The sequence below is a fragment of the Elgaria multicarinata genome, chromosome 1 (assembly GCF_023053635.1).
Source record: "Elgaria multicarinata webbii isolate HBS135686 ecotype San Diego chromosome 1, rElgMul1.1.pri, whole genome shotgun sequence".
In the NCBI taxonomy this organism is placed as follows: Eukaryota; Metazoa; Chordata; class Lepidosauria; order Squamata; family Anguidae; genus Elgaria; species Elgaria multicarinata.
Window position 1 is genome coordinate 140706641 of NC_086171.1, and position 20789 is coordinate 140727429.

The following is a 20789-nucleotide window of genomic DNA, read 5'->3' on the forward strand; positions in this document are numbered from 1 at the left end:
AGAGGTGGGGCGGAAAGCACAATCTGTTGCTAGGCAGATCTTGGAAACAGAGTTTGCCCGAAAGGAGCAGGGTGGTGGAAGCAGTTTTCACCACTCTTGCCAGGCAACTTTGTAGGCGATCTGTTTCACCACTCTGGAGCACCAGATGACATGATAAGCCATGATGGTTAAAATAAACCTCACTGCAGGCCATGGCTTATCAGGGTGACTTATTTTGGCTAAATAAACTACCGTGGTTGGGGAAAACCACTCACAGATGACATGATAAATCATCATGGCTAATTCAGAAAAATAAACCATCATCACTTATCACACTATGCAAACCCAGTCTTAGTATGTGATTCACAGATATTTGGAATCTCAGCTTTCCAGTTCTCACAGTTGCAGAGACATACTTGAAGACATCCACATAGTATTTGCAAAAAGCTTAGTGCTCAGCCACAACTTCTTTGGCCTGCATGACAACATGCCCTGCCACCTCTAGTTATTTTCCCAAACCCTAAAAACCAAAACTCACTTGCTGCCACTATTCAACTCCTTGTTAAAACAATTGCAAGTTCTACAAAAAATAAAAAATGTGTATAAATTTAAAATTTGTAAATTTATTCAAAATAAAAACTACTTCGTATGGAATATATGGTAAACGGAATCTAATCCCAAGTACAAATGCTTGATTAAGAAATAAACTAATAAATATGTCATGTCATGTGTTCTCTTGTAAAAAGCAAGAGCATATCATGTTCCAGTCCAAGGGTACTTCCAGTATGCTTCCATGTCAACTTTAAGGTGCTGCTTATAATCATTACAGCTCTTAAATTGTCAGGCAAAGTCTAACTTTATAAATGCCTGCTTCCATATGACTCTTCCCTGTTATTAGAATCTATTCAGGCAGTTCTTCTGCTGAGAAGTCCAAACTTGGTAAATTTAAATGTGTGGGTGCTTGAATAATGGAACAAATTGCCTATGGGCTGCAACTTAAGTACAACTTCTATATGTTTCCGGAAATTAATGAAGATCCTTCCCTGTTCCACCGAGCTTTCCCAGCTATTATTTACATGATAATTAAAAATTGGGTTCTTGTGGAGGAATGTGACTTGATCTTTTGTTGCGTATTTGGTTTTATGTGACACTTTTATTTCTATTTGTACATAACTTGTGGTGTCGTTTTAGTAGAGAAGCTTTATAAACAAACAACATTGATGCAGTAGATGTACTCTGCCCTTCAGTAGTCTTCTTCACCAAAGTGAAATGTTTTGTCCGTGACAATAAAATGACTGGGTTCAGATGACACATTATGACTGCTAGGTTGCATATCCAACCCCATTTGGGAGTTGTTGTGGTCATGCGAACCCAGCAAGACTGGGTTATGCAAGGGTTAAACAAACCTGTTTAACCCTTGCATAACCCATGCTTGCTGGATTCACACAACATGACAACCCCTGATTGGAGGTAGCATATTAAAAATGGCAGTTGCACACACCCCACACACAACAGTCTCACCATGTGTTAAATAAATGTTTAGTTGATCACTTTCTGTTTTGCCTTTTTCCACAGTGAGCAAATGTGTGTGTGCGGGGTGGGGGGGGAGGAGAGTATTTTGAGGATGATCCCTTTTAAAATGCAAATTCTGTACAATACAAATTAAGATTAAATTATATAGTTTTAGAACATAACATTTTAGAGATGTTGTGTACATGTAGAAGATGTCTAATGCAATCCTATGCATGTCTACTCAGAAGCAAGCACCAATGAATATATATATCAAATTGGGGCTGTTTGCATGACACAATAGCCCACCACATCATGCAAACAGCCCCAAGCAGCCTCCTAACTTTGGCTGCTTTAAAGAGTTATGATGGCTGTAATTCCTTACATGCTTATCTAGGAGTAACAACCACTGAATGGTCTAAAACCATATAATTTAACTTTGATTTGTATCATACAAAATTTGTATTTTCAAAGGGATTATCCTCAAAATATTCCCATGCACACACACGTACATGTACACACACACAACCCATCTGCTCTCTGGGAAAAGGCAAAACAAAAGATGACAAACTATTTATTTATTTATTACATTTTTATACCGTCCAATAGCCGAAGCTCACTGGGCGGTTCACAAAAAACTAAACAAGGTTCAAAACACCAGACCAAGACCCACCATCCCAGGGAACACAGGGAAGCATGTATAGAACACACAAGATGCTGTAGCTGAAAAAGATAATAACAGGAAGTTAGTTATGGAGGGGCTAAGAGTTGTTTGTTTGAATAACAGTTTTCTTCTCAAAATAACCACTGGTCAGGGATTATTGGAGTTGTAGTCCAAAACATCTGGAGGGCATCAGGTTGCTTACCGCTAATGAAGTTAGTAAGAACTGTGGACTAAGAGGCCAGGGTCAAATCCCCTTAGTGCTGGATGCTATCTCTTATCCTAACTTACACAGAGGAAGGGGACAACATGCTTGCTGCCCTGAGCTCCTTTGAGGACAAAAATCCAATTGATCAATGAGTAACCTGCTATTTCCCATCTCAAGTTGGATTGACTGAAACCCCAAACATCGCGGTTGATGATATTAAGCTGCACAAAAAAAGAAACCATGTAAAGCGACAGAAATAATGGAAACAAAAACTTGAGATACATTTGGCTGGCAGGTATGAAATAAGGCAAATTATCAGTATAAATTATTGACAAATATTTTCCTTGCCTATTGTTTGCAGTTGTTTCACTTGATATTACCTTGATATCCTGGTCCTAACTGGTAAGTGCTGCTTTCAAAAGGATAAGCAAGGTTTGCTCTCAACTTGAAGGCCAAACTAAACGTTTTCCTAATCAGACAGTGTAGCTATGTGTGATAGTTTTACTTCCCCCTGTGTAAGCAGGAACATAATGCTCTGGAAGGGCAGGTTAAACCTTCCTATCCACCCATTTTTTCTCTGAAACTCCACTGCACACCATGGAGTGGACAACGACAAAAAAGTCACACTGGAGTCAGTTGAGGCCTTTTTGTCTTCTTTTTTTTTACACCCCGCCACCTCGAATTTCAGTGAAAAATGGGGGGGGGCAGGGGAAAGGTTTAATCACCCATCCTAGAGCACTGTGGTCCCAATTCAAATAAGGGCCACATGCACTTACACAAGTACAACTATCACACTCAGCTGCACTATGCACGATTAGGAGAATGTTTAGTTTCATCCTGAGAGTTGAAATTAGCTTCAAACCCTTGTCTCCAATTCAGATAATAGTGAACTGTGGGTGAGCATTAACTATGGTTAAGTCAATTAAACTAACATATTTGAGTAAAGCAAGGTTTGCAACAATATCTCTTCCTCTCATTTGTGTTTTTAAACTACAAAAGGCAAACAAGCAACATCGTCTGGAAAAGCATTAACTTCTTTTTAAATGGTTAACCATCATGGAATTTGCTTTCACCGAAAAAAGTAACATTAGGATGAAATTTCAGGCTTTATTATGACATGCTCCTAGGCAAAACACAGAATACATACATAATAGTAAATGGTAATTTTTTTCAAAATAATTTTTACTTAGCCATAGATCTGTTTAATAGCCTAGTTAACAATCAGTTTTGCCGGAGGGCCATTTTGAGGGCCCAACCTACCCAAGTGACATGCTGACAAATCCTCTTACAAGCAACACTATTTCCACTCTCTTGCTTCAGGTTGACAACTGCAGGGCCATGTAGAGGCCAGATTTGGCCCACAAGATATCAATTGCTGACAGCTAACCATCTATCTCAAAAGACAAATCAATATTTTATGTTCTATGCTTGACATTTTTTAAAAGGTTGACAAAGAAAAATAATATTTTAAGGCTAGATTTCCCCTCATTTATTATTTTGCAAGTTGATCCAAATGTACAATAGTTGTTTTTAAAGTAAAAAGATATACTAGTCGCTACTTTACAATAGTTCTTACGCATATTTTTTTTAAAAAAATAATACCACAAAGCTTGGTTGTATTGCAAAACATAATTAAATGAACCTGCAAGACAGATCAAAAGTAAGGCCAATATAATTAGACAGTTTTGTAAAACAAAGGAAAAAGAAAATATGGCACCTGCAGACTCCAGACTTCATGAATTCCACTGCATGGCTATACAAACATTATTTATAAACAAGTAATGTTGTTTATAAAATTATAAATGTAAACATGTGTATAATTACATACATTTAGAAATGTATGTATTTATAAATGACTATAGCCAAGACTACATTCCTCTAATGTAAGGAGAGGGCCTTTTCAGTGGTGACCCCCCAATTATGGAATGATCTCCCCAATGAGGCTCACCTGGTGCCAACATTATCATCTTTTCAGCACCAGGTTAAGACCTTTCTCTTCTGCCAAGCATTTTACAGCATTTAACAACATGAGCTGAGTTTGTTTTTAACAGACTCTAGTCTATTCTTTAACAGAGTAGCTGTTTTTATAAGGATACTGTTGTTTTTATGCTTTTTATGTTTTTAAACTTTGTATATTTGTTTTTAATGTTTACTGTTTTTAACTTTTGTAAACCACCCAGAGAGCTTCGGCTATGGGGCAGTAAATAAATAAATAAATAAATGATGCAATAAATAAATAAATGGTTCTTAAGCAAGAAGAGGAAATACTCTGGAAATGATGGTGGTAGGGATATGTTATCTGACTACCGTGACATAGGCACCTTAGGGAGGGGAAAAGAGCACACATGTGTGAACATACATTAGTGGAACCTTATGAGATACCACCACGAAGATCAGTGGATTTCTACCCTATCAACTTTAACTATTTACTCATGGAATTATTTCCTTATGTAAAATAGTTAAGGAAATTACCTTTATTCTGACCAAAGAAAATGCCCTTTCAAGTGTTATGCTATTCAACTGGGTGAAGGAAGAGAATCAGTTATTGTACCTTTTCTCCAGAGTACATAAGTTACTATTATCAAGAAGTGATATCTATTAAAACTAGGACTAAGTGACAGAGGTGCAGAATTTCTCATTGCCCCATTTCAGTCAAGATGGTGGTTACAAACTCTTGTAATTTTTTTATGTAGATATGAGTGGATTTCTATACCATCAGCTTCCACAATGCTTCACCAATAAGCCATGATAATTAATTTATGGCATTCACTGCCACCATGTATGGTGATGGCCACCAAGTCTAGCCAGCTTTAAAAGAGGGATATACAAATTCGCAATGCATTTTCAAGGATAGTCAGTGGTTATTAGTCATGGTGGTTCTATAGAACCTCCAGCTTCAAAGAAAGTTTGCCACTGGATGCCAGCTGTTGGGGAGCAGCAAACAAGGAGCACTACTGCCTCCATAGACTCTTTGTGGGCTTCCCGGAAGCATTTGCTTTGCCACTGTGGAAAACAGGATGCTAGATTAGATGGGCATCTGGTCTGATCCAGCAGGGCTTTTCTTATGAGACATGTATAAGCAACACAATCCATTCAGATGTTTTGTTATTGTATGCTACCAGGGCTTGAGACTGAAGGGGGCCCAGCAATTCTTTTGGAATATAGTAAGGGAGAATTACAGCTTTATCCAGTTGGCTAAATTAAAGTTTTATTATTATTTTTAAAGTGGCAGCACCTAGCTAACAAACACAGTACTTATTTTGTGTGCTTCCTTAACATACGTCTTATCAACCCTGCCACAGCTGAAGTGATTCCCAAAGTGCTCTATGGCATATTTGGATTTTCTCCCAGTTAATAATTCCCGCTTTCTCTTTCTCCCCGACATGACTGGCAGGGTTCTTCAACACAGCGGTAAAATGGGACAGCTAATTATCTACAAATCCACCTTGCTGCACCACATTTGGCAACTTTTATCTGCACAGGACAGCTGCATTCTCCGTGTTTGAAGTGAAATGTCAGTCTCTGCTAATGCAACAAGGCTTACATCACTAATGATGCCTTGACACTTTGAAGAAACAACTAAAGCCTAATTAAAAATTCAGATTTGTTCTCCTAAGCATGACAATATTAACTGCCTTTCCACCAGGGCCTTGTTATATCTTTCCAAAATGTTTCATTTAAAAAAAAATGGAAGAGGAATAGGATAAAAACTGCTGTATTTGGGGCATTCATGCAGCCTTTTAAAAGACTGTTATGGTTGGAACCAAACCAACACACAATCATGTAAAACAGATGAGATTTTACTTCACTGCCTTCCATTCTAATTACTGTAGTGTACACCATTTTTGAAGGGGAAATGCCCCCATAAAGCATTTATCAGCTATAACATTTTATTTTTGTTCCAATTTCTGTCAGTCAGATATTCAAACAATCTACATCAACCAAAAACCTAAGAAGAAAACTACATTTGAGTCATTAAACTGGTCTATTTTAGGACAAGCTAGATACATATATACATTATTAATGTAATCGTCTACAATGAACGCAAACCTTAGTTTAACTGGTAAAAGTTTATTTTATGACCTGTTGAAATATGTTTAATGTTGACAAAATATGGACAACCCATCCTTAGCATACAATACTGATTTTTTTAAAAGAAAACATTAAGATCATAGGCATTAGGGCACAATTTATTCCACAGTAGTTTCCACCTGAACATGTGTAACACAAACTACAGCAAAGGTGTCAAGAAGCTGAAATTCCTTTCCTTGGTTCAATAAAATCCCTAGTAAATATTCTGCCAGTTATTTGCAATAATACAATCGGCTTCCTCATTCCCACTCCTCTTTGCTTCCTTGCAATATCCCAATTATTGAGGATGTGCATCTATTCTATATTTTCAAATTGGCATGTTTTAAGATAAAGCATTTTAATTAGAGTTTGCTAGTTTAGACAAAACAAGAAGCCACAACTAATCAAAGTAGAAGAGAAAGCTTCCAGACCCTTCTTCCCAATCACGTGGGAGGAGGGGGAGTACTCACATAGGCTCACATTCACATCTTGCTAAATTATAGTTAAGTGTTACATCTGAATATGGCCAGTGACTTTAGAGATAAAATACTGCTTGAATGTCTCCAACATGCAGAGTCTCAAAATATCAGCAAGTGCTCCATCATACACTTCACTATGTGATGTGATATACTAATTCAAGTCATATCATGTCGTCTCTAAAAATAGTACCAAACCTAATTTGTTATCCATACTTACTGTATATGCTGGACTGTCCAGGGAAAATGGCTTATTCTCATGTTTGAAGAATTGTTTAATATACATGTCATGATTTTGATTCACCATAATTCAGTTGAACATCTGTCTTCAGATACTTCAGGTGAACATTTTTATTGCTATTCTTCTTGACAGGCATACTAAACAGATGCAAACTTGTGGTTGGTTGGTTTTTTAAATTTGGTTCATATAAGATCACTTTTGTCAACAAATTCCTCAGAAAAGGAGCCAACTTTTTTTTTACCCATTCTCTCTACATAAACTTTAACTCAACCATTTATTTGTCTGCAATCACCCTGTATTCAATAACTACAAGACACAGCAGTTTCCATAAATGTTTTGCCAAACTCTCTGAAGGTGTTGTGTGTGTGGACAGGGTGTTGTGTTTGTGAACAGTCAAGTATGCTTTAAGGTAGATTCCTGCAATGAGCAGGGAGTTGGACTTAATGGCCTTATAGGCTCCTTCCAACTCTACTATTCTATGATTCTAACATGGAATGTTTTACAATGCTCATGTGCAGGGCATCTTTCTGTTACTGATTTAGGGTTCAACCCTATGAATGTTTAGACAAACAAAAAGATCCTATAATTCCCCGCATTCCCCAACCATGTCCTTCACTTCTCATTTGCATTCTCTCCCAAGATTGGAACTCTAATCTTGGATGAGGAAGGCACCATAGCGCTTTTCATGGCAGCTGTGAGTGGAGAGGGGAAACAATCTCTGTTCAGATTCCTGCCTCTAAGATCCCAAGACTGTCTACAGCCTCAGAGGAGGGAATCCAAAATATCCTATGGTCCTTGGGATGCTCTCACAGGAACTACAGGGTTGCTCTCTCCATGTCACAATCAAATTCCTCAATTACTCAATGTATCTTTTGACACTGACTATTCAAATTCTCATTACTGAAGGATTCCCGGTCAATCTGCTATAACACCATGACCTTTGACTATGTCATTATTTCAAGTACTTAGTCCAAACTTTTGCCAAAAGGAGGTAATTTGTTTTATAAACAGCGACCAGAGCCCATTTCTTTCAGAACTGATAGCCAGTGCGATAATGATCAAGGAGACTAAAACATAGCATCATTTCCTTCAGACTGTCACTATGCAGTAATTTCCTTTTCTAAGCAAACAGATGAAAAGTAGCAAAGATTACTCTGAGCTATATGTATCTCATCCAGTACAAACCTGGGCAACCCTTGAATCATGTGCAAAGTCATAATGCAAACTCCACTATCACACTATCTTCTTTATACACTTCACTCAAAAGCTAGTAATCATAGAATAGTAGCTTGGAAGGGGCCTATAAGGCCGAGTCCAACAGTTGAAGACTTGCTTTGGTGACATCCATTATCCAAATGATAATTTCCACTACCAAAGCTAAATATTCTAACACTCAAATCAAGCACTGACAAGACAACGCTTCCTTTCATGACCAACAACTTTGCTCCACATGAAAAGCACTGAGAAACTTACTTTTTCTAAACAAGTCAGGATAATCAGTGAATAAGCTATTGCAATGACTGGAATCTGGGTTCAACAAGCCTATCTGAGAAGGCAAATTAAACACTATGAGTAGGATCTAACAGGGCCCTACCACCATTCCCAGTGTGTGTGTGCAGCCAGCCCCGGCAGTGCGTGGCCCCTACTGGCAGCAGCAGCAATGTAGTGCTTCCAAGGGCAAGCCCCAAACAACGAGAACCTCAAGTTTCTAGAAGGTGTGACCTGCCCTTTCCAGAAAATTGAGGCTCTAATCATTTGAGGCCCAAATCAACATAATATTGCATATCATTAAAATAACAAAATTAGATTATTAAGAAATTACTGAAGTGACACAACCATAGAAAATTACTCTATGCTTTTAAAAAATGAAATCCATTTGGAATCCTTCCTAAAACTCTTGCTATTCTGAAAAGAGGCTGGCTCATATGGAGAGAGGCATTCCAGCCTAAATGACTCACATGCAGGGCATTCCAATCAACGTCTACTCAGACGTAGGTCCCATCCAATTTGATGAGATTTGTGCTTTTTATATTACATTTTGTATTTGGGTTTTTAGATTGTTGGTTGTTTTATCATGTTCCTCATGGTTTTAATTTTTGTGAACCGCCCAGAGAGTTTCGACTATTGGGCAGTATAAAAATGTAATAAATAAATAAAATAAATAAATTTTATTTTCAGGTGTGTACAGGATTGCAACCGTACTTATCAAAAGAACAGATAACCTTACTCCCATGGGTTGCACATCCATTAACATCACCACAGTTATCTGCACTTGAACACTGTATTTCAGATGATATTGTCTGTAAAGTTAGGTTTGCAATTATCTGTAAATAGATGCAGATTTCCATTTGCTGCTACATTCAAGGTGAGCCCACTGTGTGTTCATGTATCTGATATTACCAAATATATACAGCCATCTTCACTATAGGCTGTGTACAAAATAAACCCATACAAAATGGATACAATAAAGATCAGTAAGTACATATTCAATAAAAATCAATACAAACGGAAATTACCAATAAAACCAGCAGCCCAGAACACTATGGGGAAAGCCAGTGGAAACAGTTGGGTCTCCCGAAGTTTCCTGCAGATCTACAAGAAGGGGCCTGACAAGCCCCTGATTGAAGATGATTCCAGAGGTGTGGGGCTACCACTGAGAAGACCTTCTCCCTTGTACTCACCAGCCTAACCACTTCTGGATTACATTCATCACAGGTTTTGGTTTGTCTAAGGGATAGCTACCCAATATCAGATGCAAACAGAATCCACAATACCTTATTTGTTAGAGACCAGGCCATTAATAATGTATGCACCAATGACACCAGACATTTACATTGTGATGGAACAAATTAAAACATTTGTCAAATTTAGGGCTAATTAATATTTAAAATTTATTATACATAATTTGGGGCAGTTCATAATTTGAGTAGGAATTCTTTATCAATTGTTGTGGAATTACAAACACATTTATCTGATCCCTTTTCACCATCATATCTTTGGCATAGCCAAACCCTGACTGCCTGGTAAAACTATAATAATTTGACTTTTATACAAATGGTGTAATTCTCTGAGGGCAAAATTGTGCCAATAGATCATTTAGCCCAAAGCACTTGCAAAAACACAAAGCAAACCAGCAGGCTGGGGGGAATTATTCCCCTCTCACATTTCTTTCAGCTTCAGCAATTTTCGAAGTGTGTAAATAATGCACTAAATAGCAACACAGACAGAAGTGCAATGTATATGGTGTCCCTTTAAGTCTGGCATAATCATTATTGTACCATGTTAAAGTGTGTTGTGAATTTTTTGACTTGGCAGCCACAAGTGCTCTTCATATGCTAAGTCTCAAGCTAGCAAAATGCTTCATGCAATTACAGCACCCAATTTTAAAGTGATCTGCTGACCCTTGCATGATTTAAGTCTGCTTTTGCTTCATTAAACACATGACATAAAGCAGTTTAGTGCTTCACAGGCCCAAGAAATCCCTTTGGGCTACACAGAACTAGAAACTTATCATGAGGAGGGAAGATGCACCTACTCTTTCTATTTTAATTATATGCTATTGAGTTACACAAGTACAATAAAACAACATTTACTGACATTTTGGAGCAATTGTGTGATATTCATATTCTGGATGGTTCACAAGCCTTCCACAAGAAGAGCCCTAGTGGATTAGACCAAAGATATATCTAGTCTGGCATCCTCTTTTCCACAGTGGTAAACCAGATGCCTATTGGAAGCGCACAAGTGGGACAAGTAACTCCTGGGGTGGCTTCCCAGAAACTGGTACTCAGTGGCATGCTACCTCTGATCCTGGAAATAGAATATGCCCATCACAACTAGTAGCCATTGACATCTTCAATAAATTTGTCTAATAAACTGAGGCTCAATCCAGACAAGACTGAGATGCTGCTGGTGGTTGGTTCCTCTGATCGGATGGGGGGTGTTCAACCGGTTCTGGATGGGGTTGCACTCCACCTGAAGGAGCAGGTTCGTAGCTTGGGGGTTCTCCTAGAACCATCTTTGTCACTTGAGGCACAGGTGGCCTCGGTGGCACGAGTGCTTTCTACCAACTTCGGTTGGTGGCCCAGCTACGCCCCTATCTGGACAGGGATAACCTAGCTTCAGTTGTCCATACTTTGGTAACTTCCAAATTAGATTACTGCAACGCCCTCTACATGGGGCAGCCTTTGAAGACGGTCCGGAAACTGCAGCTTGTACAAAATGCGGCGGCCAGATTGATAGCTGGAACAGGAAGATTTGAGCACATAACACCTATTCTGGCCCGCTTGCATTGGCTGCCTATATGTTTCCGAGCCCAATTCAAGGTGCTGGTTTTAACCTATAAAGCCCTACATGGCTTGGGACCACAATACCTGATGGAACGCCTCTCCCGACATGAATCTACCCGTACACTGCGCTCAACATCTAAGGTCCTCCTCTGAGTGCCTACTCCGAGGGAAGCTCAGAGGACGGCAACAAGGGAGAGGGCCTTCTCAGTGGTTGCCCCCCGACTGTGGAATGGTCTTCCCGATAAGGCTCGCCTGGCGCCAACGTTGTTATCTTTTCGGCGCCAGGTCAAGACCTTTCTCTTCTCCCAGGCATTTTAACAGCATTTAATAATGTTAAGTTTGTTTTAATGGACCCCAGAATTGTTGTTTTAAATGGATACTGTTGTTGTTTTTATACTGTTTTTATGTTTTTTAAAAATTTTGTATACTTTTAATGATTACTATTTTTAATTGTTGTATTAAAAATTATTCACTGATATTTTCCCCTTATACATGTTCAGCACGCAGAAAACACACACATCTTCAAAAAGTGGAGAACATACAGTGGACACATGAATAGGAGCACCTGATGAATGTAATTTCTTGGTACACATGCCTACTGCATCTTTGGAGATATCTTTCACTTTCTGCATATACTAGCAGCAAACCACAATTGCTATATAAAGTTTGAATCATTCCCTCAGAAACTAGTTCTGGATTTCATGAACTTTGAAGTAGAACAAATGTCAATGCCTGCTTACTTGCCTTCTGAATACTGTGCTTTTAATACAACCATCCGTTTCAAGCTTATATCCAGTACCATGAATGTCGGAAAATCACAAGTTGCAAGCTGTTCAAGAAATAATTGATGTGGCCCAAAAAGATTGGAATTTTCAGGGTTTTAACAAAAGCAGAGAGGTCACACCAATTATTTTATGTGAAGCATACAACTTTTGAGTGATACAGACATGACTCTTGCCCCAAACAAATGCTGTTATCCTTAAAATACTTGCATTAGAACTCAAAGCCTATTGTTAGCTACAAACTAGTGGCCAATTCTTATGTTACAGCCATCAGGTGTGAAATGTGTGGAAAAACTTCTGGATGCAGGAGATTCCACACAGAAGCTGAAATAAACAGCATCTGGTCACCTAATAGACCACCATAGTGGCATGGAAAGTCCCTATGCCAGTTCAGTATATTCCTAAAATGAAGTGAATCATCTTAGGAACAAATTAGATGGTACATGGAAAATGCATATAAATAGTCTGCCCTTTTTTAAAAAAATGAAAAACAGTTGCAGGAGGTTACCAGTTTGATCGGAGGATTGGGAGGGAGGGGCCTCTCTGGCTATTTTCCATTCACAATGAGGGAGGGTCAGTGGAAAAGCAAATCACATTTTAAGCAAAAGAAAAATCAGAGTGAAAAGGGTAGTCCTTCCCAACAGTCTCCAATTAAGCTAGCAGTGTCCTGAAGCTGATTTTCATTATTAAAAACAAAAACTTTGAAGACACACACATACACTTCTCCCATCAAACATCTATGGGGTCACATGCAGGTACATTACCTTGTACACGTAGCATCAAGTGATGGCTTGCATACATGAACTGTCAAGAGATTGAATAACACTGATAGGTATTTTCTTATTGTCCTATTGTCTGATACCAACTCAAAGTACAATACATTTCAGAGGAAATCATGCACACATCATGCACATAAGAGTCTCAAGCGTAAAAAAAAATAAGTGATTGTATATGCAGGCATGAACTACTCCATTCTTCTCCAAACAATTATGAAATAGCAATGGCTAACAGCCTGATCCTATACCTGCTTATTCAGAAGTCATTCTCACTGAATTCAATGAGACTCACTTCCAGGTACGTCAGCATAAGGTACTTGGTAAGATTACTTCATTGGTCTACCAAGAAACAAAATCCGAATAAAAATATTGATACCAATTTCAATTAAACTAGGATGTTTTAGCCAGAATTTTTAAATGTATTCTCATAACCTAGACATCAGTCTCAAGCAGTTTCAAATCAGCCTAGTATGGCTTGAAACAAGAATATAAAAATACCTTAGCACCAACATTAAATTTGTAGTACAGTAAAACACCTAAACACTGAGCATTCTACTGAAAATTACAATGTTATCTTATACCTAAGTACAAATACTATGCTACAGAGGCCCATATTATTTCTATTTTATAAACTACAGTACACAAAAAGCACAATACAATGCATATTTACTCAGAAACATGTCCTGTTGTGTTCAGTGGGCTTACTCTGTAGTAAGTGTATTTAGGAGAGCAACCTAAGTTAAAGAAATCATCAACTCATTTTCATTTAAATGCTAGCAACAATATTATGGACCAACGTCAATCAGACTCTTATTCTGGACTATGTAAAATACCTTACAGCTATTAATGAGATACAACCATCGCACTGCAGAATCCTTCATACAGTTTATGTAACGTTCCCATAGTGCATAGTACTGTATTATTTTGACAAAAAAATACAGTGCAAGACTCATTATAAGAGCAGCTATACAATCATCATCAGTATATTAACTGCAAATTAATACAACTATATGAATTTAGAGCCCCACACTGAAGTCAAAAGTTATTAATTCTTTGTGCGACAGAAAATAAAAGCACCTATATATGCATCTTCCTGTTTAGGACGATGAATTACTGCTACCATCCTCACTCTCTGTACAACAGAGGTATATTTCTTTCACTATACAGTTGTGAATCACCCTATCACAGATATTTTGGAAGATTCCTTTAAATATTATTATTATTATTATTATTATTATTATTATTATTATTATTATTTACTTATATTAAAATTGCAAATCCAGCACTTCATATCATTGGGTATTACAACTGTAATAATTCATTAAATTCAAGAAACAAACCTACCAGCTGACAGCTAAAATCTGAGAACAGTAGTAAGACAATGCTGAAGATACAGCTGCTCCTAACAGGAGTTTGGCATCTCAAAAATATTTTGCCCTCTATTATAGATATGCACCCATTGCTGGGACTTCCGAGGCTGAGTATTCTCCTGGTTCTCCTTCTCACCTTTCCAGCTGCCCATTCAGTGACAGATTTAGAGATTCTGCTTCATCCATTCTCCTCCTTTTTGGAAAGGGACTTTGGACCATTTCAATGGGGGGTTGGAGGCGGGTTGCTCCCTCACAAATGCTTCATGGGCAATCTAAACTAACTGCCGTAGATTCAAATGTACCTAAGTCAAGCTCTCAATATGTTTTCACAAACCATTCTGATATTTCATCTCAATATCAAAAACTCACATCATATCTGAAATGAAGTTTACTGTTCCCTAAAAAGGAAATATAAACCCTCTCATGCCTTTCAAATCAACTGTTGTACAGATAAACACTTCCATCCCCTCATCGCTAGTCTCATATACCTATGAGTGGATATTCATTTTTTTTTGTTTTCATGCTGACCTGATTGCATCACATCCTCCCACTTAAAGATGGCTGTCTAAGGACACAGTCCTGTGCATGTGTAGACAGAAAACTCTCAGCATTCTCCAGGCTTCTTACTCCAAATGGCATGATATGAATTTTTCCATGCCCATTAAGCATCTATCTTAACCTCTCTCATCAATTATACACTTACTTAATGGTCTTGGAGAACATTTCATTCTCCTTCAACCTTCCTGACCATTTTCCCCACATCTGGAATATCTACACAAATGTTTGCCTTCAAAACTTCTTGTATCTGGTTCTCATTTGTTTCTACATTCCTTATATCACTATTCGCTCTTCTCCAGGCTTCGTCCTTTTATCTCCTTCAGTTGGTCTCTAATTTTAGGCCTTCTTCCATGCTGCTTCCACTGCAAGGAGCAGACTCATAATTAAGGTATGCAATGGTTCTTCACTGTTTTTCTAAATCTTCTATTTTCTTTTTGATATATTCCAGTTACAACGGACATCTGACTATGCTCTTAGGATCATAGGACAATCCTCTGTTATTGCATCCTAATGCCTGTAGACCTTCAAAATAATGAAAATGTTTGACTACCACATGACTTTCCATATATAAATGAACATACTGTATTGGTGAGGGAGTTAAAAATATTACAATTTTCTATATATATATTAAGCATTTTTACTCGAATGACTTAGCAAAGTAACTTGAAAAATCTAGCAAATTTGCCTTCATCCTTTTCACTGCGAAAACAGATGTAAGGGCACAGACCACAACATAAATATGAAAATAACAGGCTTTATTGTATTGATGGCATCTGGCCTCCCACTTCCCAATTAACAATAGTGTGCTATACTTAGCATTTACAGCAAATATCCTTCTTCAAGCCAATAAACTTTAAGAGATACAATTCTTAGTGACAGATCCTTTGTCATTCAAATATGCTGAAGAATTAACATGAAAGTAATACACCCTCAACGTGTATGCATTTAATGTGCCTTATACATGCTTTCTACACATACAGTGACATGCAGACATATACCAGTAAGGGAAAAGTTCATAAACCAAAGGAATCCATTTTAACTGTACAGCATACTGAAGAATAGTAATATTTCTTGAATGGAATCTCCACAGCCTACAGATTATACTCGGGTTTCTCAGGGGGGAAAGAATGTGTCGTTAGCTCTTGTGGGAGCAAGGAAGTGACTTCTGAATTCTCCATAGTTCAGTATATCAATAATTTACTACTATCTACCTTGTTAAGCGAAGTCATTTTAATGCATGGCTTCTTACTATAAAGGAGGGGAAGAGAAGCACTGACAAAGCCCAAGCCCTAGGAGGGAGCCGAAACAATAATATTTCAAAAGATAGTAGAAGGGAGCTGGTTTGAAGAAGATAAAGGGCCATTTGGGCACAGACCCCCTGCTGCTTCCATAGAAGTGTCTCCTTTTCAATCTGGGAGGCTTTTAAAACTGCCTTTGCCACTGACCGTACCTTGCATTTGCAGTGTGTTTGGGATCCAATTTCACCTTTTGTCAGGGGAGGCTGCCTTTGGTTGCTGTAACACAGCTATTAGCCTCCTTTACAGAAAGCACAATAGTCAAACTGTCATTAATATGCAACCACAAAGACAGAGGTAGGCTATAATTACTAATTATCTCGCGCCCTCTAAACTGGGACAAATTATCCAAAACTGGGAAATGACTTTCGGGAAGAAAGCAATGAACTAGTTAAACTGCATTTCCAAATTTAAAAAGTAAATTATCCCTGTGCTGTGTATATTTCCATTTATAAACTTGACACTCCCCCGCCCTGAATTTGTTACCAGCTTAAAATAGAGAGGATCAGAAAAATCCTAACATTTATTTTATTTATTACATTTTTATACTGCCCAATTGCCAGGCTCTCTGTGCAGTGCACAATTAAAACCATAAAATACATAAACCACATTAAAAACCATAAAATGTTAAATGCATAATAACAATCTGAACCAAGGCGCTCAACGCCACCCCCTGCCAAGAAGCCTTCAGTCTAAATAATATTTAGAGATAATTAAGCCACATGGCAACTTGAAGGGGAAATGTTAATAATAATTTTAGGATTCAATCCTATGCTAACTTAACTTGTGAGAAAACCCTATTAAACCTCATAGGCTTTAACTCTGAGTAAACATGTATAGGATCGTGCTGTTAATGTACTTTCTTTCTGAAGCAAACTGTGCCATTAAAACAGTCCCAAAGGAAAACAAGTCTGATCAACAATCAAGTATCATTCCACTCGTTTCCAAAGTAATCTGACTTTAGTTACTAATTAGGGCTCCAAAGTTCAGAGGCTGAAATCATTCAAACTTTTCAGATCTTCCAGACTTGGATTTGACAAGGATTTCCATAACCACCTCAAAATGAAGCAAGTCTTTGGAAAAGGACACAAAGTATGTTCCACCACCCCACCCACCCCGATCGTCCCCACACACACCAAAAGTATCTCTGCCCAGGGGGCAAGAGCTTGAAACCAAGGGATCATGTTTCAGCATTCATCGATGCTCTTATATTGAGAGCATTAAGGAGCCTGCTGTGATCAGAAGTCAGCAAATGGTGAGAAAACACGAACTCTTGCTGCCTAGATTCCCCCCCCCCCCACGTTCCCGCCCCATATCGACGGAGAGAGCCAGGTTGGTGCCCCACATCGTAGAGAGTGGGGAGAATCGCTACTAAGAAAGGTTCACTCTTCTCTTAACTCCCTGGACTTGGGAGAGACGGATGCTACTTCCAATCAAGATTTTAAGTATCTAAAAAGCATTCAACAAGCAGCAAGTAGCACACTCGTTCCTTCACAATAGAGAAGAAAGGAAAAGGAAAGAAAAATAGGAGAGATTATTATAAAAGGGGGAGGGCGGAGAGAGAAGAAAGTGGGAGAAAAACAGGAAGAAAAGATGAAGGAAAAGGAAAGAAAGAAAACCAGGAAGGAAGAGAAAATAAGAGGAGGAGGTTGAGAAACCAAGGGAAAGCTGAGGGAGGGAACCAGCAGAAGAGAGACCAGGAGACGGAGAGATTACCTGCATAGTGACCACCCCGAGCTCCTCCGTGGCCAGTTTTCTCATCTGAGTGGCTAAAACTTGCGCCTCATCCAAAATGGAAAACTCCGAGTCGGCGGCGCTGAGCCTCCAGAAAAGCGCCATGTAGACGATCCACAGGGGCCGTCGGCCAGCGCTGCCCCTTCTCCAGGGGGAAGTCGGGCCGCCGATGGGGCGGCGAGCCAGTCGGTCGGCCTCCTCCAGCGCTACCGGCCTGCTCGCCATGATGCCGAGGGCGACTGTGCGAGCGCCCTGGCGGGGAGGGTGGCCACCGCCGTGCAGAGCGCGGCGCGCAAACTTTCCTGAGCGCCTCCCAAACTTCGGTGTGGGATTGCGGGGGGAGGAAAACGCTACGCCGCGGGGCTCCAAGAAGAGGCGGCCGACGTCTCCATACGAGGGCCGTCGAGCGCACGACCCCTCCGCGGACCTGTTCCCAAGCGAACGGGCCAGACCAGCCAAAGCAAGCGTCCAGTAAGCTTCCCTCCCGAGCCAGGCAGCCAGTCGCTTTACTCGCCGGCGCTCCAGCTCCAGGGACACTGGGAACTCTGCCTTGGCTGCCGACTGAAAACAGCGGTGGCTGCGGAGAGCGGCAAACTGCGGAGCAGAAAGCGGAGCAGGAGCAACAGGGCCGGGATCGGAGTCACCGAGGGGGAAAGGGAGGTGTCTGGTGCCACCAAGCTGCGTGCAGGCTCTTGTGCACAACAATGAGGCGAGTAGAATGGAGAGCCCGGGAAAGCCTCGCGCGCTCCCCGACGGCGCCCCCTCCCACGGCAGGCAGAAACTTTCCAGCGAACTGAGCCAGCCCACCTCAGCGGGCCTGCAATTGGGAGAAAGCTCAAAGCTTTTCCACAGCCGCAGCCTCGTTCACCTGTTGGGTTGCGAGGATCGGCTGAGCATTTCACAGCTATCCATTGTTAACTCACCCCACCCCGGTTCTTTATACGTGTTTGTGTCCCCTGCCCGTTTACAGCATTGCAGCATGCATCTAATACAATTCATTCTATACCTCTCAGAAAGTTTGTCACAATAATTTGTAGTCTTCATAGTGTGACAGGACGCCATTGTTATACTACGATAGGGATGAGAAACCAGAGTAATCTCCAACTATTTGAATCTACAACTCCCATCAGCCCTAGACAGCATAGCCAACGGTGAGGGGTTACAGGAGTTGCAGTCCAAAAAATCTATAGGGACAAGGGGTAGAATTCAATGTAAGAGCTGCTTAGAGTAGACCCATTGACATGAATTATATTTAAGTTAATCATGACTATGTTAAGTTTCATTCATTTCGATGGGTCTACTCTATGTAGGACTTATGTTGGGATCTATCCAAGTTGTCCGCTCCTATGCCACAGCTCCATCTGTGCCAAACCTCCTTCCAAGTTTCCCTAAGAGCAAGGATTCTAAAAGGACCAATTTACTTCATAATGAGTAAATAAATAAATGCATACATCCCAACTGTGCCTCTCAACTAAATTCTGCACCTGATTGCTAGGTTCAATAAATGTAACCATATCGCCCACCCCAGGCAACAGTGCAGAAGCTGCCATGAAGCATTTTAGCCATTGATCAACACGTGCAGAATGAGGAACACATCAGACATATGTGTGGTGAATCACAATCACATGACTAAAAGTGTGTGCTCTGAGAAGGCTACAGGGAAGCCCACAACTCCCTGGGTTAGAGTTATGTAGAGTGGAAAATGAGGCTTCCCACAATAATTAGAGTTGGGAAGTGGAAGTTCCCATGGAAATATTAAAGAGAACCAGGGCCAGCCCAAGGCATTTTGCTGTCTGAAGCAAAGGACACTATGTTCCACACAGAAGTTGAGTTGGACTAGACTTGAATCTTTCTTTAATATTGGCAGTGGGGTTGCATCTTCCACCATATCTGAGGACAGCTGGTTTGTTTAGGAGTGCAGGACAGGCTGTGGGCACACAGCTCTCTCCTCCAGGACAGTGGAATGCCTCAGGGATCTCAGGAGAAATGCCTGGCGGGGGGCAGTCTGCCACTGCTGCCCCCCAGCATCTGCCACCTGAGACAGTTGCCTTGTTGTGCTTAATTGTAGGGCTGGACCGTTAAAGAATACTGAAGTTTGATGCCTGTTTTGATAGAAAGCTGTTGCTTGATTATGGGTGATGCAGCATTGTTAAGATGCAGAAGCTAGAGTGGAGACTTTGGTTATGGGAATGTAGGATCCAAATCCTTGATCATTATGAAGAAACTGGATGGCCTTGACCACCCCAGTATAGCCCTGGTTCATGGATAATGAATAAGAAGAGCGGGAGCAGGATCTCACCTACTGGCCCAAGGCCAAACCAAGCATTTTGCTGCCTGAGTTGAAGGACAAGATGTCCTTCCCCCTTCCTCCACATTCCATATACAGAATGCTGACCAGACTTACAGCTGAACCTTACGTCAACACAGTGGCAATGGGAAAACTTCCTTCTCCACACCTGAGGGTGGCAGACTAGCTTAGGGGGTGCAAGTCAAGCCATGTGGCACACACAGCTCTGGCCACTGAGAGCATTGACCAGGGTGATCTCACCTCTTTGCACCCCCACATGCTCTTGAGCTGGACTTCTCACTCTGCTTGGGCCCCATCCCCAAACACTAAGGATGAGGCTTAAGTGGCCTCCCTCTGTATTCTATTTTAAACTAACACTGTTCTTCATTCATAATGAACTTCCCTGAATTGTAAAACTGGAAAGTACATTGGAGTATTTAATATTCTATAAGCATATTTCATTTTTAAAAGGTGAAGGTTTTCAAATGTTCCATGCATTTTCACAAGAGGCAGCTTACTCTTGAGAAAACATTTACAAAGCCCCAGAAAAAAT

General features: G+C 40.0%; 1 protein-coding gene across 1 annotated transcript in view; it reads right to left on the minus strand.

The window, feature by feature from the left end:
• CACHD1 (cache domain containing 1) overlaps window positions 1-18174 on the minus strand; it is a 149202-nt gene extending 131028 nt beyond the window's left edge. Inside the window, exon 1 of the mRNA XM_063134748.1 lies at window positions 17932-18174. Within this exon, the coding sequence (XP_062990818.1) occupies window positions 17932-18174 (243 nt within the window). The remainder of the gene's footprint in view (window positions 1-17931) is intronic.
• Between the last annotated feature and the right edge of the window lie 2615 nt (window positions 18175-20789).